At 41.6% G+C, this 26301-nt stretch overlaps 1 protein-coding gene across 3 annotated transcripts in view; it reads left to right on the forward strand.

Annotated features, from left to right (window-relative positions):
* The window catches only part of spidr (scaffold protein involved in DNA repair), an 85442-nt gene that overhangs the window by 15066 nt on the left and 44075 nt on the right, over positions 1 to 26301 (forward strand). For 2 of the 3 annotated variants that reach the window (XM_035788344.2, XM_035788345.2), the window contains exons 6-10: positions 9352 to 9605; positions 13970 to 14073; positions 17808 to 18096; positions 23616 to 23826; positions 24119 to 24351. In XM_035788344.2, coding sequence (XP_035644237.1) covers positions 9352 to 9605; positions 13970 to 14073; positions 17808 to 18096; positions 23616 to 23826; positions 24119 to 24351 — 1091 coding nt within the window. Of the gene's footprint in view, positions 1 to 8649; positions 8764 to 9351; positions 9606 to 13969; positions 14074 to 17807; positions 18097 to 23615; positions 23827 to 24118; positions 24352 to 26301 lie in introns of those variants that run through there. The other variant, XM_052463869.1, reaches the window with a different exon arrangement.

The following is a 26301-nucleotide window of genomic DNA, read 5'->3' on the forward strand; positions in this document are numbered from 1 at the left end:
TGGATCAACAAAATTGTAGTTACTCCACAATTCTAACCTAATTGAGTGAAAGAATGAAGCCTGTACAGATTACAATTATTCCAAAACATGTATTCTGTTTGCAATAAGGCACTAAAGTAAAACTGCAAAAAAATATGGCAAAAAGTATTCGGCGAAAGTATTATTGCGAAAGTATTCGGCCCCCTTGAACTTTGCGACCTTTTGCCACATTTCAGGCTTCAAACATAAAGATATAAAACTGTATTTTTTTGTGAAGAATCAACAAGTGGGACACAATCGTGAAGTGGAACGACATTTATTGGATATTTAAAACTTTTTTAACAAATCAAAAACTGAAAAATTGGGCGTGCAAAATTATTCAGCCCCTTTACTTTCAGTGCAGCAAACTCTCTCCAGAAGTTCAGTGAGGATCTCTGAATGATCCAATGTTGATCTAAATGACTAATGATGATAAATACAATCCACCTGTGTGTAATCAAGTCTCCGTATAAATGCACCTGCACTGTGATAGTCTCAGAAGTCCGTTAAAAGCGTAGAGAGCATCATGAAGAACAAGGAACACACCAGGCAGGTCCGAGATACTGTTGTGAAGAAGTTTAAAGCCGGATTTGGATACAAAAAGATTTCCCAAGCTTTAAACATCCCAAGGAGCACTGTGCAAGCGATAATATTGAAATGGAAGGAGTATCAGATCACTGCAAATCTACTAAGACCTGGCCGTCCCTCTAAACTTTCAGCTCATACAAGGAGAAGACTGATCAGAGATGCAGCCAAGAGACCCATGATCACTCTGGATGAACTGTAGAGATCTACAGCTGAGGTGGGAGACTCTGTCCATAGGACAACAATCAGGCGTATATTGCACAAATCTGGCCTTTATGGAAGAGTGGCAAGAAGAAAGCCATTTCTTAAAGATATCCATAAAAAGTGTTGTTTAAAGTTTGCCACAAGCCACCTGGGAGACACACCAAAGGAGGAAGATGTGGAAGAAGGTGCTCTGGTCAGATGAAACCAAAATTGAACTTTTTGGCAACAATGCAAAACGTTATGTTTGGCGTAAAAGCAACACAGCTCATCACCCTGAACACACCATGCCCACTGTCAAACATGGTGGTCGCAGCATCATGGTTTGGGCCTGCTTTTCTTCAGCAGGGACAGGGAAGATGGTTAAAATTGATGGGAAGATGGATGGAGCCAAATACAGGACCATTCTGGAAGAAAACCTGATGGAGTCTGCAAAAGACCTGAGACTGGGATGGAGATTTGTCTTCCAACAAGACAATGATCCAAAACATAAAGCAAAATCTACAATGGAATGATTCAAAAATAAACATATCCAGGTGTTAGAATGGCCAAGTCAAAGTCCAGACCTGAATGCAATCGAGAATCTGTGGAAAGAACTGAAAACTGCTGTTCACAAATGCTCTCCATCCAACCTCACTGAGCTTGAGCGGTTTTGCAAGGAGGAATGGGAAAAAAATTCAGTCTCTCGATGTGCAAAACTGATAGAGACATACCCCAAGCGACTTACAGCTGTAATCGCAGCAAAAGGTGGCGCTACAAAGTATTAACTTAAGGGGGCTGAATAATTTTGCACGCCCAATTTTTCAGTTTTTGATTTGTTAAGAGTTTGAAATATCCAATAAATGTCGTTCCACTTCATAATTGTGTCCCACTTGTTGTTGATTCTTCACAAAAAAATACAGTTTTATATCTTTATGTTTGAAGCCTGAAATGTGGCAAAAGGTCGCAAAGTTCAAGGGGGCCGAATACTTTCGCAAGGCACTGTATGTCCAGAATACAAAGTGATATGTTTGGGCAAATCCAACAACACATTACTGAGTACCACTCTCCATATTTTAAAGCATAGTGGTGGCTGAATGATGTTATGGTTATGCTTGTAATCGTAAAGGACAGGGGAGGTTTTCATGATAAAAAAATCTAATGTAATAGAGCTAAGCAAAATCCTAGAGGAAAACCTGATTCAGTCTGCTTTCCACTAGATGCTGGGAGATGAATTCATCTTTCAGTAGGACAATAACATAAATTGTGCTGAGCGATTTCGTGCTTTTTGAGGTCTGTTCGATTTCAATAATTTGTTTTACATAAAATGCATTATCAAATAAAATAAAATAGTATTAGTCACATGCGCAGAATTGTAGACCTTACAGTGAAATGCTTACTTACAAGCCCCTAACCAACAGTGCAGTTTCAAAAAATACGAATAAAAATAACAAAATTTACAGGGGGGGTGCCGGTACAGAGTCAGTGTGCGGGGGGGCACCGGTTAGTTGAGGTAGTATGTAAGTGGAGTTAATTAAAGTGACCATGCATAGATGACATCTGAGAGTGGCAGTGGTGTGGAGAGAGGGGGAAATGTAATTAGTCTGGGTAGCCATTTGACTAGATGTTCAGGGGTAGAAGCTGTTAAGAAGCCTCATGGACCTAGTCTTGGCGCTCCGGTCTATGACTAGGGTGGATGGAGTCTGACAATTTTTAGGGCCTTCCTCTGACACCACCAGGTGTAGAGGTCCTGGATGGCAGGAAGCTTGGCCCCAGTAATGTACTGGGCAGTTCGCACTATCCTCTGTAGTGCCTTGCGGTCGGAGGCCGAGCAGTTGCCATACCAGGCAGTGATGCAACCAGTCAGGATGCTCTCGATGGTGCAGCTGTAGAACCTTTTGAGGATCTGAGCACCCATGCCAAATATTTTCAGTATCCTGAGGGGGAATAGGTTTTGTCATGCCTGCTTATTATGTGGGTTGAATGATGTAACACAGAGTAAAAAATAAGTCACAAGATGGTAGTAACTGCCCATTACTGCTCATCACTTAACCATTTATTCACAGTATATTAAGAAATATTTGTTTTGTTTGTCTTAATTTAAAGTCATCTCATTTCTATAGAGCTGCTGCCTATGCTGTCTGACCAAATCACTTTTTTTTTTCAAGTTCTTCAAATAAACTTTTGACTGCTGAATACCAACTATCAATCACTTAGATCATGTATGTTCAGGCTCTCAAAGCAACTTCTTTCTATCCCTGTAGGTTGCACGTTCTCTCTTCTCTCAGTCTCCATGTCTGCTCCGCACAGACCGAGTGCATTGGATTATTGTCATTGTAGTTAATTACTATGTTTTCTACACTAAACTAACCAAAATGGCAGTTAATCGCTCAGCACTACCAAATCTACACTGGAGTTTCTTACCAAGAAGAGTGAATGTTCCTGAGTGTCAGACTTACAGTTTTGACTTAAATCTGCTTGAAAATCTATGGCTTGGAAATGGTTGTTTAGCAATGAATAACTACCAATTTGACAGAGCATGCATTGACTCTGTAATTTTTATGTATTTAGTTTTCAATACATTTGCAAAAATGTCAAACATGTTTTCACGTTGTCATTATGGGGTACTGTGTTAAAAAGGATGATTTTATATTTTTAATCCATTCTGAATTCAGGCTCTAAGACAACATTTGGAATACGTCAAGGGGTGTGAATACTTTTTGAAGTCATTAAGGCACTTAAGCCTATGTTTAATGAAGATACTGAAATATGTATGGCCAACGAGAAGCTACATATTAGCCCTAGCTCTGTTGCCAGAGACCATGTTAAAAGGAATACTGTTGCTTGAGATTGTTTGCTGTATGCACACTGGATTGGAGTTACATTGTATGTATGTGTTGTCTTGACAAGTTAGAATGTGCCTCTGAAGGAGTTCTCTGTTAGTTGTAATGCAGTCGAGGCAATGTTCGTGAGGAAACCTCACGCATGTAGTCAGATAATCATCACCCCCACAGACCGTGTAGCCATTTCCCTCTTACTTTCACAGCTGCTATCAGCATTCTGGGAGTCAAAGGTTACCTATCTAACCTCCCTGAACTGGAGGCTTGTGGTCTGAGGCCTCACAGAAACCAAGAGATTATCTCATAAAACATTAAAAGTTGAAAGTTTTTCTTAAGATCGGGTTTTGATGTCAATGGGAGATTTGCTTGAAGGTTTGAGTTATTGAGTTATAGCCTAGGTTATTCTCAGGTTTGTCCTATTTTCAGTGTAGCTTTTTCTGTTCTTTGAAGCCCTGGTTTAATTTGGGGTTACATATATTTTACATTTATGCGTATAAATGATAGATTTTATTTTTAAGTTGTCACGTGCTCCGAATACAACAGGTGTAGGAGACCTTACAGTGAAATGCTTACTTACAGGCTCTAACCAATAATGCAAAAAAGGTATTAGGTGAACAATATGTAAGTCAAGAAATAAAACAACAGTAAAAATACAGGCTATATACAGTAGCGAGGCTATAAAAGTAGCTGGGCTACATACAGACACCGGTTAGTCAGGCTGATTGAGATAGTATGTAGATGTGGTTATAGTGACTATGCATATATGATAAACAGAGAGTAGCAGCAGTGTAAAAAGAGGGGTTGGGGAGGGGGGCACACAATGCAAATAGTCTGGGTAGCCATTTCATTACCTGTTCAGGAGTCTTATGGCTTGGGGCTAAAAACTGCTGAGAAGCCTTTTTGTCCTAGACTTGGCACTCCGGCACCGCTTGCCATGCGGTAGTAGAGAGAACAGTCTATGACTGGGGTGGCTGGGGTCTTTGACAATATTTAGGGCCTTCCTCTGACACCGCCTGGTGTAGAGGTCCTGGATGGCAGGCAGCTTAGCCCTTATGTACTGGGCCGTACGCACTACCCTCTGTAGTGCCTTGCATTTAGAGGCCGAGCAATTACCATACCAGGCAGTGATGCAACCAGTCAGTATGCTCTCGATGTTGCAGCTGTAGAACCTTTTGAGGATGTCAGGACCCATGCCAAATATTTTTACTTTTCTGAGGGGGAATAGGCTTTGTCGTGCCCTTTCACGACTGTTTTGGTGTGTTTGGACCATTCTAGTTTGTTGTTGATGTGGATACCAAGGATTTTGAAGCTCTCAACCTGCTCCACTACAGCCCCGTTGATGAGAGTGGGGGCGTGCTCGGTTCTCCTTTTCTTGTAGTCCACAATAATTTCCTTAGTCTTGGTTATGTTGAGGGATAGGTTGTTATTCTGGCACCACCCGGCCAGGTCTCTGACCTCCTATCTATAGGCTGTTTCGTCATTGTCGGTGATCAGACCTACCCTGTTGTGTCGTCTACAAACTTAATGATAGTGTTGGAATCGTGCATGGCCATGCAGTCGTGGGTGAACAGGGAGTACAGGAGGGGACTGAGCACGCAACCCTGGGGAGCTCGTGTTGAGGATCAACGTGGCAGATGTGTTGCTACCTACCTTCACCACCTGGGGGCGGCCCGCCAGGAAGTCCAGGATCCAGTTGTAGGTGGTTAGTCCCAGGATCCTTAGCTTAGTGATGAGTTTTTGAGGGTACTACGGTGTTGAACGCTGAGCTGTAGTCCATGAATAGCATTCTCACATAGGTGTTCCTTTTGTCCAGTTGGGAAAGGGCAGTGTTGAGTGTAATAGAGATGGCATCATCTGTGAATCTGGTTTGGGCGGTATGCAAATTGGAGTGGGTCTAGGGTTTCTGGGATATGATGTTGATGTGAACCATTACCAACCTTTCATAGCACTTCATGGCTACGGACGTGAGTGCTACAGGTTTGTATTCATTTAGGCAGGTTGCCTTTGTGTTCTTGGGCACAGGGACTATGGTGGTCTGCTTGAAACATGTTGGTATTGCAGACTCAATCAGGGACATTTTGAATATGTCAGTGAAGACACCTGCCAGTTGGTCAGCACATGCCCGGAGCACACGTACTAGTATCCGTCTGGCCCCGCAGCCTTGTGTATGTTGACCTGTTTAAAGGTCTGAAGCTGATGCGCTCATGCATGCCTCAGTGTTGCTTGCCTAGAAGCAAGCTTAGAAGTGATTTAGCTCATCTGGTAGGCTCGTGTCACTGGGTAGCTCGTGGCTGTGCTTCCCTTTGTAGTCTGTAATAGTTTGCAGTCCTTGACACATATGAGTGTCGGAGCCGGTGTAGTATCTTAGCCCTGTATTGACGCGTTGCCTGTTTGATGTTTCGTCGGGCATATCAGGATTTTTTGTAAGCTTCCGGGTTAGAGTCCCGCACCTTGAAAGCGGCAGCTCTACCCTTTAGCTCAGTGCGAATGTTGCCTGTAATCCATGGCTTCTGGTTGGGGTATGTACGTACAGTCACTGTGGGGACGACGTCCTCTATGCACTTATTGTTAAAGCCAGTGACTGATGTGGTGTCCTCCTCAATGCCATCGGATGAATCCTGGAACATGTTCCAGTCTGTGATATCAAAATAGTCCTGTATTTTAGCATCTGCTTCATCTGACCACTTTTTTATAGACATAGTCACTGGTGCTTCCTTCTTTAATTTTTGCTTGTAAGAAGGAATCAAGAGCATAGAGTTGTGGTCGGATTTACCAAATGGAGGGTGAGAGAGAGCTTTGGACACGTCTCTGTGTGTGGATTACAGCTGATCTAGATTTTTTTTTCTCTGGTTGCACATTTAACACATCAATATTTATTTGGTAGAACTGATTTAAGTTTCCCTGCATTAATGTCTCCGGCCTCTAGGTGATTGTTTTTCCTGTTTGCTTATTTACCGAGTGCGATCTTAGTGTCAGCATCTGTCTATGGTGGTAAATAAACAGCCAGAATAACAACTACTCTTGACATGAATGGATGCAGATTTAACGATGGCAATCATTTAAAAAGCTACACTGAACAAAAATATAAATGCTACATTTTTCAAGGATTTGACTGAGTTACAGTTTATATAAGGAAATTGTCATTTTTTGTATTTTACCTTTATTTAACCAGGTAAGTCAGTTACGAACAAATTCTTATTTGTTCAGGGGCAGAACAACATATTTTTACCTTGTCTGCTTGGGTGGGGATTCGATCTTGCAACCTTTCGGTTACTAGTCCAGCGCTCTAAGCACTAGGCTACCTATCATTCAATTTCAAATATATTGAAGGCCAGCATCCCGGAGTCGTCTCTTCACTGTTGCCGTTGAGATTGGTGCTTTGCGGGTACAATTTAATATAGCTGCCAGTTGAGGACTTGTGAGGCGTCTGTTTCTCAAACTAGACACACTTATGTATTTGTCCTCTTGCTCAGTTATGCACCACTCCTCTTTCTATTCTGGTTATAGCCAGTTTGCGCTGTTCTGTAAAGAGAGTAGTACAAATCGTTGTACGAGATCTTCAGTTTCAATTTCTCGCATGGAATAGCCTTCATTTCTCAGAACAAGAATAGACTGTCGAGTTTCAGAAGAAAGTTTTTTTGTTTCTGGAAATTTTGAGCCTGTAAATCAAACCCACAAATGCTGATGCTCCAGATACTCAACTAGTCTAAAGGAGGCCAGTTTTATTGCAGTTTTCAGTTGTGCTAACATAATTGCAAAAGGGGTTTCTAATGATCAATTCGCCATTTAAAATGCTAATTTAGCTAACACAACATGCCATTGGAACACAGGAGTGATGATTGCTGATAAGTGGGCCTCTGTACACCTATATAGATATTCCATTAAAAATCAACCGTTTCCAGCTACAATAGTCATTTACAACATTAAGAATGTCTTCAATGTATTTCTGATCAATTTGATGTCATTGTAATGGACAAAAAAATGTGTTTTTCTTTCAAAAACAAGACGTTTCTAAGTGACCCCAAACTGGTGAATGGTAGTGTACATTGGAGGCAGCTTATGGTAGATAAATGAATATGAAATTCCCTGGGAACAGCTCTGATGGACATTCCTGCAGTCAGCATGCCAATTGCACACTCCCTCAACTTGAGACACCAGTGGCATTGTGTTGTGACAATTGTGTCATTTTATTGTCCTCAGCACAAGGTGCACCTGTGTAATGATCCAAATTTGAGACAAATAAGCTTTTTGTGCGTATGGATAATTTCTGGGATGTCAGCTCATGAAACATGGGACGAACACGTGTTTGTTTAGTGTTTGTTTTGCTAGTGTTTCCCTATCCTATTCTGATCAGTGGCTATCCATTTTGCTTTCCTTTGACTACAGTTTGGGTCAGAAGGGTAAGAGTTAGTACTTCCTACTCTCCGCAAAGAATGAGGTGGTTACTATCAAACTGTAAATCAAACTGGATCTAACAGGAAATGGACTTTGAGGTCTCAATCCAAAAGGACCGATTTATTGTTCCATATAAAGCTATGCCCTGCGATGAACAAAACACAAAACGCTGGCAAACACTTTATCTGTGTTTGCCAGCGTAGTACTCATTTCGTTTTTATTGTTGATCTAGAACTATGTGGTTGGTAGCGAGGAAGAGGAGCATGCCTACTGATGCTTTATTTCAAGAGTACATGAGGATAGCCAGCTAGCCACTTCCCAGATGAAGGCAGATCCAAGCTCAAGCTAAACCTCCAAAGCCAAGACCTGGGTTTAATATTATTTGAAGTATTTTTCAAATAGGTGTAATTGATTGAGTGGGGTAGAAAAGTCTCCAAAAGTACAAACTCCGCCCACCTGGGCTGGCATTCCAGGCACTGGCAGGCTAAAGTGATCACTCAAACTATTTGAATGAGTTCCAATAGTATTTGAACCCAGGTTTGCCTCGGCTATCAGCAGCCAACAGGGTTATTAACCTGCACCCCATCTGCGCCGTGCCATCAGGGTTGTAAAACTTGCCTTTTACTACTGTTGGTTCAGCAACAACATGTCAGCTAGGAGGCAGGACCTCTCCCTCATAGGCTGTGTGAGAGAGCTGTGTGAGCTCTGTATTTACTTACAATGCATCCAGTGCCGTGCAGGCAGGGTGAGTGAACACATTTTTGAGCACGGGCCAGGAACATCGTGTTCCTGCTCTCTAGCTAGTTAGTGTGACATCTGCTGGCACTCCGCCTAGCAGGGTCAAGTTGAATCAAATAAGAGAGCACGCTGCTCGGCTGCTGCGTAGGCTGGGGTGGTGTGGGTAGCTAACAGGGAAAGGGGGCTGGTATGCTGGTCTTGTCTGCACATGACAGGGTGGAGAGTGTTTTGGATTTCTCTACATGGGAACTGATATCCTCAGGTGTGCTGTGTGTGTGCCCGATGAGACAGAGCGTTCTGTTATTGTTAGTGTAACGGCTTGTTCCTATCTGCCCGCTCTTAATGGTTCCACATGTGTACCTTAATCCTCATTGATGGCGGTTTTTAAGAAGGGTTTTTATCATATTGTACATAACACTTGATAAGTGCTGATATGCCACATATTAGCACCCAAGTGTTAGATCTAAGATGAAAACATACTCCTTTGAATGAAGGAAAATACTTCTGCCAAAGTATGACCTTTTGGAATGAACATATTGCACTGATATCATGTTATGTGTAAAGCTCATAATAATAATAGACTAATCATCCCCAGGTGACAGACACTGACATCTCAGACTACCTGTCTGATGGAGAGGAAGAGAGCCATGACACCCTGAGCCTGAACAGACTGGAGGCTGGGGTTGTGGCTGAATGTCCTCTGCAGGCTGGGGAAGGGGAGGGCAGCAGAAGGTCAGTCAGTGACTGGGTCAGGTCCGCTCAGGCAGCGCTGCAGACGCCCCAGAAACAGACAGACAGGAACTCCAAGACCCCAGAGGACTCCAGCAAAAAGAAAAGGACGTTTCAAAGGTTCGACTACTAAAGAAAAAATATTTTTAAGAATCATTTATGATCTCATAATAGGTTCGATCAGGGATAGGCAACCCTGTACCTGGAGTGTACTGCAGGATTGTGTTCCAACTCGGCACCACACCCGACCAACTGAGCTAATTGATCAGTTCTGTGATTGCCTAAATTCAACACACTTGGTCTTCCAGGTCAGGTAAATCAAAAACGTTAAGTCTCTGCTGCATTCCAGGACCAGGGTTGCTTACCCCTGGGTTAGCTCTTGGATAATGAGAAGCAATGCGAGAGAAATAATCATCATGATCATCTCGAGTCACATTCACACACACACACCGTCTGCGGATGTTTCCAGGGCGATGCTGCTGATCAAAGGGCCACCTGGGTGACGACATGTGGGTGCCAAATGTCACTTTCATTGTCTTATCCGAGGGTCTTAACTATCTTTCTCCACAGAGTACCATGACAAACTACTGCTTTGTGATTCCTTTGTATTTCTACAGTTGATCAAATAGAATTGTATTTGTCAAATGCGCCGAGTACAACTGGTGTAGACTTTACCGTGAAAGGATTGCTTACGAGCCCTTCCCAACAATGCAGAGTTTAAAGATAAGAATAAAGTAGGAACACGGAGAATCAAATAAAATACACAAGAATGGAGCCATACACAGGGAGTACCATTACCAGATCAATTTGTATGAGGTTCAAGGTAGATAAGTACATGAAGGCAGGATAAAGTGACTATGCGTCAGGATAGATATTATTATTACCATTATTATTAAGAGTAAAATAAAGAACAGAGCAAAAGAAGCAAAGTATGAGTATTAGCGTGTGTGTGTGTGTGTGTGTGGTGTCAATCTGCATGTGTGTGTTGTGTTTATGTACTGCGTGTGGGAGTGTCAATGTATTGTGTGTGAGGTTTGTACACTGAACAAAAATATAAACACAACCATTTCAAAGATTTTACTGAGTTACAGTTCATATAAGGAAATCAATTGAAATAAATGAATTAGGTCCTAATCTATGGATTTCATATGACTGGGAATATAGAAATGGATCTGTTGGTCACAGATAGCTTTTTTTAAAGGTAGGGGTGTGGATCAGAAAACCAGTCAGTATCTGGTGTGACCACCATTTCCCTCATGCAGCGCGACACATCTCCTTTGCGTAGAGTTGAACAGGCTGTAGATTATGTCCTTGTGGAATGTTGTCCCATTGTGGCCTGGTGGAATGTTGTCCCACTCCTCTTCAATGGCAGTGTGAAGTTGCTGGATATTGGCGTGAACTGGAACACTGCTGTACACGTTGATCCACAGCGTCCCAAACACAGAAGAACTGGGACGTTTTCAGCTTCCTGGAATTGTGTACAGATCCTTGAGACATGGGGCTGTGCATTATCATGCTACAATATGAGGTGATGGCGGCTGATGAAGTGCTCGACAATGTGCCTCAGGATCTCATCACAGTATCTCCGTGCATTCAAATTGCCATTGATAAAATGCAATTGTGTTCGTTGAATGTAGCTTATACCTGCCCATACCATAACCCCACCGCCACAATGGGGCACTCTGTTAACAAAGTTGACATCAGGAAAAAACGCTTGCCCGTCTGTCTGCTATATGCCCGGTACAGTTGAAACCGGAATTCATCCGTGAAGAGCTCATTTCTCCAGTGTGCCAGAGGCCATCGAAGGTAAGCATTTGCCCACTGAAGTAGGTTACGACACCGAACTGCGGTCAGGTCAAGACCCTGGTGAGGACAACGAGCACGCAGACGAGTTTCCCTGAGATGGTTTCTTACAGTTTGTGCAGAAATTATTCAGTTGTCCACAGTGGTGTAAAGTACTACTAAGTACTATGTATTTTGGGAATGTGTACTTCACTATTTATATTTTGGACAACTTTTACTTCACTGCATTTCGAAAGAAAATGATACACTTTTTACTCCATACATTTTCCCTCACACCCAAAAGTACTTGTTACATTTTGAATGCTTAGCAGGACAGGAAAATTGTGAAATTCTCACACTTATCAACATCCAAGGTCATCTCTACTGCCTCTGATCTGGCTGACTCACTATACACACATGCTTCGTTTGTAAGTTATGTCCGAGTGTTCCACTGGCTTTGTGTAAATAAAATCGGGTTCACATAAGATAAGGAATTTGAAATTATTTCTACTTTTAATAATCCATAATTATGTTTAAAACCAAATAATTTTAGACTTTCATTCACGTAGTATTTTGCTGGGTGAGAGAATTTGGTTCTCTGTGTGTATAGTGCAAAAATGATCACATTTACAGTTTTCAGACCCTTTACTCAGTACTTTGTTGAAGCATCTTTGGCAGCGATTACAGCCTCTGGGTCTTATTGGGTAGCTCTGGAGCAGGTTTTCATCTAGGATCTCTGTATTTTTCTCTGTTTATTTTCCCCTCGATCCTGACTAGTCTCCCAGTCCCTGCCGCTGAAAAACATCCCCACAGCTTGATGCTGCCACCATGCTTCACAGTATAGATGTTGCCAGGTTTCCTCCAGATGTGACTCTTGGCATTCAGTCCAGAGTTTAATCTTGGTTTCATTAGACCAGAGAATCTTGTTTCTCATGGTCTGAGAGTCTTTTAGGAGCCTTTTTGGCAAACTCTAAGTGGGCTGTCATGTGCCTTTTGCTGAGGAGTGGCTTTCATCTGGCCACTCTACAATAAAGGCCTGATTGGTGGAGTGCTGCAGAGATGTTTGTCCTTCTGAAGGTTCTCCCATCTCTGCAGAGGAGCTCTGTCAGAATGACCATCGGTTATTGGTCACCTCCCTGACCAAGGCCCTTCTCCCCGATTGCTCAGTTTGGCCGGGCGGCCAGCTCGAGGAAGAGCCTTGTTGATTTCAAACTTCTTCCATTTAAGAATGATGGAGGCCACTGTGTTCTTGGGGACCTTCAATGCTATAGAAATGTTTAGGTAACCTTCCCCAGATTTGTGCCTTGACACAATCCTGTCTCGTAGCGCTACGGACATGCTCTGACATGCACTGTCAACTGCGGGACTTTTATATTGATAGATGTGTGCCTTTCTAAATCATATCCAATCAATTGAATTTACCTCGGGTGGACTCAAATCAAGTTGTAGAAACATCTCAAGGATGATCAATGGAAACGGGATCCACCTGAGCTCAATTTCAAGTCTCATAGCAAAGGATCTGAATACTTATGTAAATAGGGTATTTCTGTTTTATTTTTTTTATTCCCCAAAATTATTTTAGCTGTTTTAGAATAAGCCTGTAACTTAACAAAATGTGGAAAAAGTCGAGGGGTCTGAAAACTTCTCAAATGCACTGTATACTGAACAAAAATATGAATGCTACATGTAAAGTGTTAGCCTCATGTATCACAAGCTGAAGTAAAAGATCCCAGTAATGTTCCATATGCACAAATGTTTTCTGTCATTGTGAACAAATTTGTTTACATCCCTGTTTAGTGAGCATTTCTCCTTTGCCAAGGTAATCCATCCATCTGCCAGGTGTGGCATATAAAGAAGCTAATTTAAACAGCATAGTCATTACACAGGGGCACCTTGTGCTGGGGACTCTAAAATGTGCAGTTTTGTCACACAACACAATGCCACAGATGTCTCAAGGGAGTGTGCAATTGGCATGCTGACTGCAGAAATGTTGCCAGAGATTTGAATGCAAATAACTCTACCATAAGCCGCTCCAACGTGGTTTTAGAGAATTTGGCAGTACGTTCAACCGGCCACGAATTTGGCAGTACATTCAACTGCAGACCACGTGTAACCACTCCAGCCCAGGACTTCCACATCTGCCTTCTTCACCTACGGGACTGTCTCAGACCAGCCACCCGGACAGTTGATGATACTGAGTATTTATGTCCGTAATAAAGCCCTTTTGGGGGGAGAAACTCATTCTGATTGTCTGTGCTCTTGTCCAGTCATGTGAAATCTATAGATTAGGGCCTAATTTTTCCAATTGTCTGATTTCCTTATATGAACTGTAAAATTGTTGAAATTGTTGCATGTTGCGTTTTTATGTTTTTGTTCAGTGTATATACATGGTCTAGTGAGTGTGTGACATTTCAGTGGAAGATAGTCAGTGCAGGTAGTTTGGGTAACATTTAATTGACTATTTAGCAGTCTTATGGCTTGGGGGTAGAAGCTGTCTCAGAGGCTGTTAGTCTGAGAACAAATGCTCTGGTACCATTTGCTTGATGGTAGCAGTCTATGGCTTGGGTGCACTGCACAGTTGGATGCACAGCACAGAATAATGTTCACTTCTTTAAAATCGATTTAAAGTACCGTAGCCTGTATTGAGAGCTGTTTATACAGTATTCTTGAGGATATTGACGTTGTGTGTGTGTTTCCTACAGTGGCGGCATGGCGGAGCGACTGAACCGACTCCAGTGCAGACAGAGGTCAGCCATCAGCTTCTGGAGGCACCAGTCCATCTCTCACACTTCTACTACAGCCACAGGTAATACAGACAACAAACAAATGCACAAGTCCGTGTTTGACACCACTGTAGTAGGGCTGGCAGTGGCCAGGGACCTCACGATACAATAGATGTGATATTATCACGATACTTTAGTGCCGGTACAATATGTATTGCGATTCTCACAATCCGATATGTATTCTGTTTCGACACTGCAAATTTATTGCGATTCGATGTTCCAAACATATTGCTCACCGTATGTCTGCTGCAGAGGGACAAGAGAGAGCCATGAGAACTAGTTTTGATTGAAAAACAAAATTGTCTCTATTTAAAAAGATGGACAAGACGCTATGAAGGAAAAGTACTGAACTTTTGGTAAAGATACAACTAACTAGCGCAAAAATAGTAATGCGATGGTCAAAACGATACGATATATTGTCAAAAATAATATCCTGATTTGGTACTATATGTTTTTTTTTCTCTCCCCATTACTACACTATAGGCACAGGTATTAGGCTACAGAGCTTTTTATTTCACATGTAAAACTGAGAAACAGCAACAGACATGCAGAAGTAACCATGTGCTCTGCGAATATAGAAACCCAGACGGGCTTATGAAAGGATCCCCAGTCACCGTTACCACACATTCCTATATACGCTAAGTATTCTCCGTTAATGGTTCAAGATTAACTTTGATTTGATGCGTTCTCTGAGACAGAAGTCAATCTCTCAGGCAGGCGTGATTTTTCTGCTCAGATCTGTGGTCACGTGAAGACTGGAGCTGGAGCGTGTGGAGGAAGTGCTGGTTGCTCGTTGATAATTGTGACAGCAGTGAATTTGTTTGGTCGGGGCCAGTATGTAGGTGACAGGAAGCACTCTGCTTACTGACTTATGTTTTCTTTCCATGGTGCTACCAAAGCATGAGTCTACCATCATTGTCATTGGCTCCTAGATAATTAGGTTAAACCACTATTTTAATGTGACAGTTGATTGTGGAAAAAACCAACCCCCCCAAAAAACGTCTACCTTTTCCAACTCCCGTTCAGTCTGTAGGTCAGTTAGATGGCTTGATTGTCTTTCATCAGAGTGCGAGAAGAACTTGTAGAAAATAGAATGTTAAGGAGAAGAAGTTTGCTCTAACTTGGCCTCATTTTTAGACTTGTGACATCTAGTGAGAGTATTTGGCCCTCGTCCTGGATCATAACAATGTTCTGTGTGCTATACTGCGTACTAGTGTTGGCACTTTTGTTTGTTGACTTTCTCACCTTGATTTACGAGCACCTGCACTTAAACAATAACACCGGCAGTTATTACAACACAACTAGCTTCACCTATTATTAGTGCTGAGCGATTAACAACTAAAACTTATGTTTAATTATTTGAATTCCATTAATAAATTAATAAATATATATGTATATATATTGTGTGCTCATTGCTCAGTTTCTTTAGATGAAGCACAAACTGTGTGATTTAGTAGGTACTCATAGTTTCCAACCGGCCAATATTCAACATAGTTTATAGCAGAAAACATGTTAATTAACTACAACGATCATAATCCGTTGCGTGCCTACTTAGCCGATCTGTGTTTTTTTTTGTTGCATGATACATAAGAGACAAGAATGCGCAATCAAGAGGGATCGAGAGCAGTTGCTTTGCACGGTGCAGTATCTACCTGAAAGTACAGTATCTAAGTGATTGATAATTGGTATTCAGCAGTCATAAAAGTATGCCGTATTTACTTTGCAGAACTGGTCAGATTGATTTTATCTGACAGCAGCTCTATAGAGATGAGATGATGACTTGGAATGAAATCAAAGTCATCAAATAAAACAAAGTGATGAGCAGTCATTACTATCATGGGACTTTTATTAATAGTTTTATTCTGTGTTACAGCAGTCAACCCACAATGAATAGTGCATTTAATGATTTTTTAAATTTAAATGATTTTTTAATAATTGAAATGAAACTGAACCAACCTCAAAAACCAATAACTGCTCAGCACCATCTATAACAAGCATGTTCATCCTCACGAGAATAAGCTGTGTGTGTATTTGGCAAAAGTGTGTGCGTCAGTCATTGATGTTATTTCTTCACACACTATTCGACTTTAGATTGATTAGTTTATTGCAGGTCTGAAGGAGGACTCCATTCAGTCTTTCCTGTATTCACCTGCCCACTAATAAAGGGTTCACTATCATTGTTATATACTGAACACAAATATAAACGCAACACGTAAAGTCATGTTTCATGAGCTGAAATAAAAGATCCCAGAAATGTTACATACGTGCATATAAAAAGCTTATTAGTAAGCATTTCTCCTTTGCCAAGATTATCCATCCATCTCACAGGTGTGGCATATCAAGAAACTGATTAAACAGCAGGATCATTACACAGGTGCACCTTGTGCTGGGTACAGTAAAATGCCACAGTTTTGTCAGAACACAATGCCAAGTTTTTGTGGGAGTGTGCATTTGGCATGCTGACTGCAGGAATTTTCCAACACTGTTGCCAGATACTTTAATGTTCCTTTCTCTACCATAAGCCACCTGCAACTTCGTTTTAGAGAATTTGGCAGTATTTCCAACCGGCTTCACAACCGCAGACCACCGGTAACCACGCTAGCCCAGAACCTCCATATCTGCCTTCTTCACCTGCAGGATCGTCTGAGACCAGCCACCCGGACAGCTGTTGAAACTGGGGGTTACCTAGACTAAGATTTTATGCACAAACTGTTAGAAACCATCTCAAGGAAGCTCACCTGCGTGCTCGTCGTCCTCACCAGTGTCTTGACCTGACTATAGTTTGGCGTCGTAACCGACTTCAGTGGGCAAATGCTCACCTTCAATGGCCGCTAGCATGCTGGAGAAATGTGGGGGAGTATTTCTGTCTGTAATAAAGCCCCCTTTTGGGTAAAAACAAATTCTGATTGGCTGGGACCTGGCTCCCTTGTGGGTGGGCCTATGCCCACCCATGGCTGCACCCCTGCCCAGTCATGTAAAATCCATAGATTCGGGCCTAATTAATTTATTTCAGTTGACTGATTTCCTTATATGAACTGTATATTGTTGAAATTGTTGCATGTTGCGTTTATATTTTTGTTCAGTATAGTATTATAGTATGTCTTGTGTGCCAAATGGAGGAATATATCTCTGGATATGATACATGTTCTAACAATTCATTCCACTTAGTGCTGACTTTGATTTACTCTCCTGTTGACAATCCCCTCAGGCAAACATCAGTGATAGTTACATACTCCAACGTAGAGCTGCTTTGTCTTGCATTGAATTGGAGTGCACTGATATGGTCTTGATTCACATCACAAACGGCATGATAGATCGTCAGTGTTACACACACACACATTACATTGAGCTATGTCACACTCTGCTTATTTGTTTATGACAGATTTGTTTGAATTGGGACGTTGGGCATGTTTTGTTCTTTAGAGCCACTCTCAGCTTGCTGGATGCGGCAGGCACACAAGATTGACCCAATTGCATTTTGCAAGAACCTCATTGAATGTATGAGCTTTACAGTTTCTGCATTTCATAATAGTTATAGCCTACTTTATTAATTCACATAGATCACTGTCATAAGAGATATTACATTATGAGTGACACTGAGTGAAACTGTTCTGGAATACTTTTTTCAGATCCAGGAAGTGAATTTCTATTTAACTTCCTTAATTGAAAACTGAATTGACCCTAACCCTGTGAGGCAAGTGACCCACATAGACACTCACATCACACACCATCTGTGTTGTTCTTGTCTCTCCTCCAGTTGATAAGCCTGGGGTGCTGGTACTGGAGGTCCTGTCAGTCCAGGAGGAGAGCTGCATGCAGCTGGCCCTGTGTGAGCAACACCACCCCCCTGCTACAGGCCACCACAGGCCTCCATCCAACACCACCACCACTATGACAAGACCTGAACAGCACAATCCCTCTGCTACAGACCACACCCCCCCTCTCTCCACCAGAAACAGAGTTCGGGTCCTGGTACTGTTCAGTAAGGAAACGACTGCTCAGCTCATGCCTGTGCCTCGAGACCTCATCCATATATACCCACCATGGTGAGAGAGCATTAGTCTGCAATAGTTAATAATGCAAATTTATGGTGTCAAGTAAAACATGTAATATTAAAAGGGGAAATGCCCAAGTTATTATGTTATCTACACATCTTCCTCATGCAGAAAAACTATAGTCATTACGTTTCCTGCACTTGTCTTTTCTACTATCTTCTACTATTTTCTACTGTCTTTTCCTCTAGAGCGAGCCTCCCTCTTCAGCGCAAGTGAAGAGTTCAGAACTACTGAATGTATGCGTCTTAGAAGTAGTTTTCACATACAAACTTTATATGTCCGAACTCCGAATCAAATATGCTTCCCAAATATAACACGGTTGCTGTGGTATAACGCTTATTTAGATTTTCTGCATTTATCAGTGCCATCGGGTAGCTTGATTTCAGATGTGTCCATGTAAACAGGATTATTTGGGAAATAGTTATTCTTCCAGAGAATGTAAACATTTTACTCAAATTATTATATTAATCTGACTATCCGCAATATTCGCATTATTGTGTAAAAGTACTCACTGTAAGCAGTCTATTGACAAGGTATGACAGCAATTCATCCTTTGGTTTAGTTTCCCTGGCACTGTTTCCACATACTACAGTTTTAGCATTTGTGGCACAAATCCCATTAAAGTCATGGGACCGATATTAGCATTTTTCAACCACCATGTCCAAATCATCCAAAAGTATCTCAAATTGATTGTGAAGCGCAACAGTCACTTACTTATACAGTGCATTTGGAAAGTATTCAGACCCCTTCCCTTTTTCCACGTTACAGCCCTGTTATAAAATTGATTAAATAAAACATTCCCCTCATCCATCTACACACAGTACCCCATAATGACAAAGCGAAAACAGGTTTTTAGAAATGTTTACAAATGTACCTCGAGAGGATCTGCGGAGAAGAATGGGAGAAACTTCCCAAAGACAGGTATGCCAAGCTTGTAGCGTCCCCAAGAAGACTCAATGCTGTAATCGCTGCCAAAAAAGTACTGAGTAAAGGGTTCGAATACTTGTGTAAATGTGATATTTCAGTTTTTATTTAAAAAAAATTCAAATCTGCAATTTCATGGTATCCAATTGGTAGTTACAGTCTTGTCCCATTGCTGCAACTCCCGTACGGACACGGGAGAGGCGAAGGTCGAGAGCCGTGCGTCCTCCGAAACACAACCCAGCCAAGCCGCACTGCTTCTTGACACAACGCCCGCTTAACCCAGAAGCCAGCCGCACCAATGTGTCGGAGGAAACACTGTACACCTGACGGTTGCGTGCTTCTACACCTGCATTGCTTGCTGTTTGGGGTTTTAGGCTGGGTTTCTGTACAGCACTTTGAGATATCAGCTGATGTACAAAGGGCTATATAAATACATTTGATTTGATTTTGATTTGGTTGCCTGGCCCGCCACAGGAGTCACTAGTACGCGATGGGATAGGAACATCCATGCCAGCCAAACCCTCCCTAACCCGGACGACGCTAGGCCAATTGTGCGCCGCCCCATGGGTCTCCCGGTTGCGGCCGGCTGCAACAGAGCCTGGACTCAAACCAGAATATCTAGTGGCACAGCTAACACTGCGATGCAGTGCCTTAGACCACTGTGCCACTCAGAAGGACCCAGTCTTATTTTTCATTTAAAAAATGTCTACCTGTTTTTGCTTTGTTATTATGGGGTATTGTGTGTAGATTGATGATGAAATATTTTTTAAATTCAATTTTAGCATAAGGCTGTAATGTAAGAAAATGTGGAAATAGTCAAGGGGTCTGAATACTTTGAATGCACTGTAGATGATTTGAATATGTGTGAAAAGTGCTAATAACAGTCACATGACTTGAATGCTAAAACATTTGCATGTGAAAACAGTGCCAGGGAAACTAAACCAAACCATGCATTGCTGTCATACCTTGTACATTGACTGCTTACAGGGTAAGGAAACCAATGCCATTTTGTAATGTTAATTTGGGTGAACTATCCCTTTAAGATGAATACACTAATTGTAAGTCACTCTGGATAAGAGCATTTGCTAAATGACTCAAATGTTAAATGTAAATCTCTATTATATTTTCTAATATAGGCCTACCTGTACTTTCTGTTTCAAAATGTGTTATAATGTGTTACTGGAACTTATGCAATGGTGTAGTGTATACACAGTCAGAGTAGTTGGGGTGTGTGAAGTTGTTTGGGCGCAAGATAGAGGCTGGTTCCAGCTGTTGGGGGTTTAGTTTGGGAGTCCAGCATGCAGCTCTGGAATATCCAGGCTCTGAGCTGGCCTGGCGGAAGTCCAAGGGCCTACTCGGTGTTCTGACGTCAAAAGCTGCTCCAGGGAATGCTGCTTCGGATTCCTCTTCCTGGCAGTGGAGTAGTTAGGTCATTTCCAGCAAGCCGGCCCGGGAAAAAACACTGGGCTTTTTTTCTGGAGCATTTGGGAACAGAGTGGAAGAAGTCAAGAGGACAGGATTGAAAACACATGCGGCTCTTATTACACGCACACGCACACGCACACACACACACACACACACACACACACACACACACACACACACACACACACACACACACACACACACACAGAGTGTAGTGTATCAGTGGTTTAGCAATATCATAGCAGTTCTCTTTTCTCTGTATTGTTTTTCACCAGCAGTGGAGAAGAGTAGTCCCCCACTGACTTATTGAAAGCAAAATCAATCATTTATACTGAACAAAAATATAAACGCAACATGTAGAGTGTTGGTCCCGTTTTTTTTTTTTAGCTGAAATAAGTTCTCAGAAGTGTTCCATATAAATAAAACGCGTATTTCTCTCAGATTTTGGGCACAAATGTATTTACATCCCTGTTGGTGAGCATTTCTCATTTGCCAAGATAATCCATCCACCTGACAGGTGTGGCATATCAAGAAGCTGATTAAAGAGCATAATCATTACATAGGGGCACCTTGTGCTGTGGACAATAAAAGGCCACTCTAAAATGTGCAATGTCACAGATGTCTCAGGTTTTGAGGGAGTGTGCAATTGGCATGCTGATTGCAGGAATGTCCACCAGAGCTATTGCCAGAGAATTGAATGTTCATTTCTCTACAAGAAGCCACCTCCAATGTCTTGGAGAATTTGGCAGTATCTCCAACCGACCTCACAACCGCAGACCACGTGTAACCACGCACGTCCAGGACCTCCACATTCGGCTTCTTCACCTACAGGATCTTCTGAAACCAGCCACCTGGGACAGCTGATGAAACTGAGGAGTATTTCTGTATGTAATAACGCACTTTTGTGGGGAAAACTCATTCTAATTGGCTGGGCCTGGCTCCCAAGTGGGTGGACCTATGGCTGTGCACCTGCCCAGTCACGTGAAACCTTATATACAGTTCATATATTTCCTTAAAACTAATTTCTTGTAACTCATCTAAATTGTTGAATGTTGTGTTTATATATATTTTTTCAGTGTATAACCTACAGAATCTGTTCTTTAGACCCAATTTCATATTTTGGTAATGAGATATAGACCAACTATTAATCTAGCTTATTTGCCTAATGCTGAACCTCGTAGCCATTCAGTCTCGTACATTTCAAATCAAAGTTGATTTGTTATGTGCGCGGAATACAACAGTGAAATGCTTACTTACAGACTCAAAAAAGGTATTAGGTGAACAATAAGTAAGTAAATAAATAAAAACAACAGTAAAAAATACAGTGAAAAATAACAGTAGCGAGGCTATAACAATAGCCAAAAAGAACAGTCAGAAGTGGAAAAACCCAGGAATTCATCAAATTAGCGATGCTTGTAAAATTGATCTTTTGTCTATCGGCTTCCTGTGTGACACGTGAATTGTTCCCTCCCCCATACTCCTTTACTGAGTGGGCCGGGCCCCTCCCTCCTTCCGCCTCCCACTCCTTGTGAGTGGGCAGAGAGCACAGACAGCCAGCAGCAGAGTGGAAATACCTGCAGACATTATTCACCTCACTGACTCGGCCTCTGACGAAAGCAGCCGCTCCCTAACCTAACTACCTGTCTGATGACACGTAGTGAACGTGTACTCGTTCCCAACAGTCACCTGCACTGTGCAGGGTCACACTTCCTGTTGCTCCTTTAGGATAGCCTTGACACTGATAGATTAAATGTAGAAAACAGGTTTTTCAAAACCTTAATACTGACACTAATTGAGTGTAATGAAGCACCCTATTTATATTAATAGGCTTTATTAACATTGATAAGTCTTAGGCTAAATGATAACTAAAACATTGCACGTGTTGGACTATAGTGTGTGCACTTGTTCACTTCTGGACAACATTTAAAACAAGTAGTAGTGATTGACACTACCAGAAATGTGCACCTACTGAATATTAGATATTTTTTAAAGTTGACTCAATTACCTCAAATATCAAATTTGTTATATTGAAAGCAACTGTATGAAGCATTGTATGAAGTGTGACTTTATTACCCTGGCTCCTCCATCTTATCACCAGTCAGAGGCAGGCTGGCACATGTAAGCTGAAGCTACAGAGACTGCGGTTGACCCTGAGTCAACTATAAGCCATGTTATTACCTATGTCACATCAAAATAAATATTGAGTCAGACCTTTGTATCATCCACATAATAAACACTTAGAGAAATAATGCGATCTGAATTAGATGGATTGCTTTCAAAGGATGGACATTGTCTGGTAAATTATTGTTCAGATGTGTGTGAAGTGAATATTCTTAACAAGCTGAAATGCTTGACTGTTGATAAAACATGTTTTAAGTATTTTTCTCTAGCTACTTGATTAATATGAGTATGGTTTCTCCTGATATAAAAGGGAAACAAAAAATAGACATTGATCAGCCTCTTTACATGCAAAGGATCGTCAAATGACATGCAATGCACACATTTCCTTTCTAGTTTTATTAAGCCCCAACTGAAATGTACACAGGCTGCTATTCTGAATTTGAATTGAGGGTGTTTATAAAAAATAACAGGAAGAAAGAAAGTGTTAACCACATAAAAAAAACAGCTCCACTATCTCTGAGGGATTTGGAGCGTACTGTGAAGCATGTTTGGTCAGGCTTGCCGCTTTTCACAGTATCCGGAACAGCCTGTCTGAATTCACTGTTGTGGAAAAGAAAAATGCAGCTTTCTATACAGCGAAAGATTCCAAACTTATCAGTTCAATTGCATTTTTCCATGGAGCATGGGGGCAGGCTAACCCACCTGAATCTGCTACGTGCCTGGGGGTAGGGTGTTTAGAGAGTGAGGAGACCGATGGAGGTGGAGGCGGCTGCCTGCTTATCAATCGATCTACATTTGACATTCATCATACGTCTTCTTCAGCCTTCCTGCCGCTGCAGTCTTATGCAAGAACAGAGCCCCCCCTAAATCTATACTTTTAGTTTACTCAATCTTTCCACTCCTTTTAACCTGAATGTTGCGTGTGTGACAGATGACCGAGTCAAATACCATCTATAGTTTTCTGTCAATTTACTAAACAAGAATTGGTACAACACAACTTCAACTCTATATTTCAAAATTAACCCTTTTTTTCTCTACAGGCAAAGTCTCATGATTGAGGGCCAACATAATAGCATTATTCTCAACACACACTTCAGCCAGAAGGTATACTCTGACACCAAGCAAACCAGCATGTCCCTCCCCAGAGCCCTGGTCCCAGTGGAGAGATGCAACCCATATTCTCTGACCAGGTCATTTGGCCAGCTTGAGATCAACAAGACTTCACCAGAGGGAGATGGCACGGTCAAACAGGTGGGTTGGGTTTCACTATATTTACTAGCAGATATTCCACCTAGAATGGACAATAAAGTTATATTTTATTGATGTTTACCCAGGTTTTATTAGCCCTATTATTTTGGTGGTCTGCACTCTACACAGTCACAATTAGTACCAGTGGGGTAAAGTATAGTGTGGGCTAACCTGCTATGTTGTAAGTGTCTCAAATCTTAATTCGGTAACACAAATATTCTCCCATGTTTGTCCAGGTACAATATGATGTCCGGGTCCAATAAGTGTGTTTTTTTCCCTCTATCCAAATCTCCAGTCTTTATGCAGCCAGGGTGGCTCAGGTGCAGCCAGCAGCGGAGGGTGTCATTCGCTCCTAGAGGCCATCGAGGGCCTGGGCCAGGCTGGGTCAGTGGGGCAGGATGTGGAGGTGGTGGTCCAGAGGGTCTACTGTACCCCCATCAGGGAGCGCTCCACTGGGGCTTCACTCAAGTCCAGAGCTCCAGGCCGATCCCCTAGAGTGCCGCCTCCTCTCCAGAAGGGCAAGAGCAGGTAGAGTTCAGCAACATGTCTGATATCTTGTTTAATCTACCATGAAGTGCCTATGAGGTTGAATATGATGGCCTGTTGTGAGTGTTTACATGGTAAACTAACTGTAAAGCCGGGTGTACACTACAAGATTTTGGCCCTGATTTAGCTGTCCCAGACTGGTTTATGAGATCCGAGACAAAATTCCCCTACTCGGGTCGTGCAGTCTCCTCTACTCTCGTTTAATGTGAGCAGGTCAGAGACACAATCTGAGGGCTACTGATCCCGTCTTTGAGTTGTCCCAGACGTCCCGTAGTTTGAGATGTGCAAGTTTTGAGAACGGTGATCAGCAATAGCCAATGAGAGCTCGCCAGAGAAGAAGCGAGGTGACAACGTTGTATCTCATCACCCAGAATGTGTAGATTACTTGAGCAGGGGAAATGACTACTACTAGTATGCATTTGTAGCCTACTTGCCTTGTCTCGTTGCTTGCGAACTTCAGAGCTGTAATGTTATTTAATTAAAAATGTATTGGCTGGAAACATTTGAGGCTGCTTTGAGTCAGGCTCGTTTTAGCTATGTTAACAATCTAATCGCATTGTTTTCACAAGACTACGGGGTATGTAGAATCCTCACAAGAGCCGGAGTTCTTACTGGTTGGTAGGTGATCAAATACCTATTTCATGCAATAAAATGCAAATGAATTACTTAAAAATCATACAATGGGATTTTCTGGATTTTTGTTTTAGATTCCGTCTCTCACAGTTGAAGTGTACCTATGATAAAAATGACAGACCTCTACATGCTTTGTAAGTAGGAAAACCTGCAACATCGGCAGTGTATCAAATACTTGTTCTCCCCACTGTAGTTGATTCCCTAATAAGGTCAATATTTTTTTTTTATATTGTTGATTTCAGTTTTTATGGCTGGATTCTGTGAGGGCAACATTTTTTCCAAAATTTGGACCAGAATGAGGTTCTCCGTATACCTATTGTTCCTGCAGTGATGAAAAAAAAAATATATATTTAATCTTTATTTTACTAGGAAGGTCAGTTAATAAGAACAAATTATTATTTACAATGACTGCCTACGTCGGCCAAACCCAGACGATGCTGGACCAATCCCGTTAATGGGATCGATATGACAACAGCCAGTGAAAGTACAGGGCGCCAAATTCAAAACAATAGAAATCTCATAATTAAAATTCCTCAAACATACATGTATTTCATACTGTTTTAAAGGTAATCTTGTTGTTAATCCCACCACAGTGTTCGATTTCAAATAGGTTTTACAGCGAAAGCACAAACGATTATGTTAGGTCACCACCAACTCACAGAATAATTCTGCCATTTTTCCAGCCAAAGAGAGGAGTCACAAAAAGCACAAATAGAGATAAAATTACTCACTAACCTTCGATGATATTCATCAGATGATACTCATAGGACTTCATGTAACACATTACATGTATCTGTTGTTTGATAAAGTTCATATTTATATAAAAAAATCTCAGTATACATTGGTGCGTTATGTTCACTACTTCCAAAAACATCTGGTGATATTGCAGAGATCATTTTACAGAAATACTCATTGTAAATGTGGATAAATACAATTGTTAGACATGGAAATATAGATATACCTCTCCTTAATGCAACTGCTGTGTCAGATAAAAAAAAATACAAAAATGCAATCTGAGACGGTGCTCAGAAAATAAGTAAAATGATCAGAATTCAGAAATCGCATTATAAATATATATTATAAATTATAAATATATATATATATTATTCCCTTACCTTTGACGATCTTCATCAGAATGCACTCCCAGGAATCCTAGTTCCACAATAAATGCTTGATTTGTTCGATAATGTCCATTATTTATGTCCAAGTAGCTACTTTTGTTAGCTCGTTTAGTACACAAATCCACAAGCTCGTGCAGGTCCATCCGAACGCCGGAAGAAAACTTAAAAAAGTTATATT

This window comes from Oncorhynchus keta, chromosome 15 (genome assembly GCF_023373465.1).
Source record: "Oncorhynchus keta strain PuntledgeMale-10-30-2019 chromosome 15, Oket_V2, whole genome shotgun sequence".
Classification (NCBI taxonomy): Eukaryota; Metazoa; Chordata; class Actinopteri; order Salmoniformes; family Salmonidae; genus Oncorhynchus; species Oncorhynchus keta.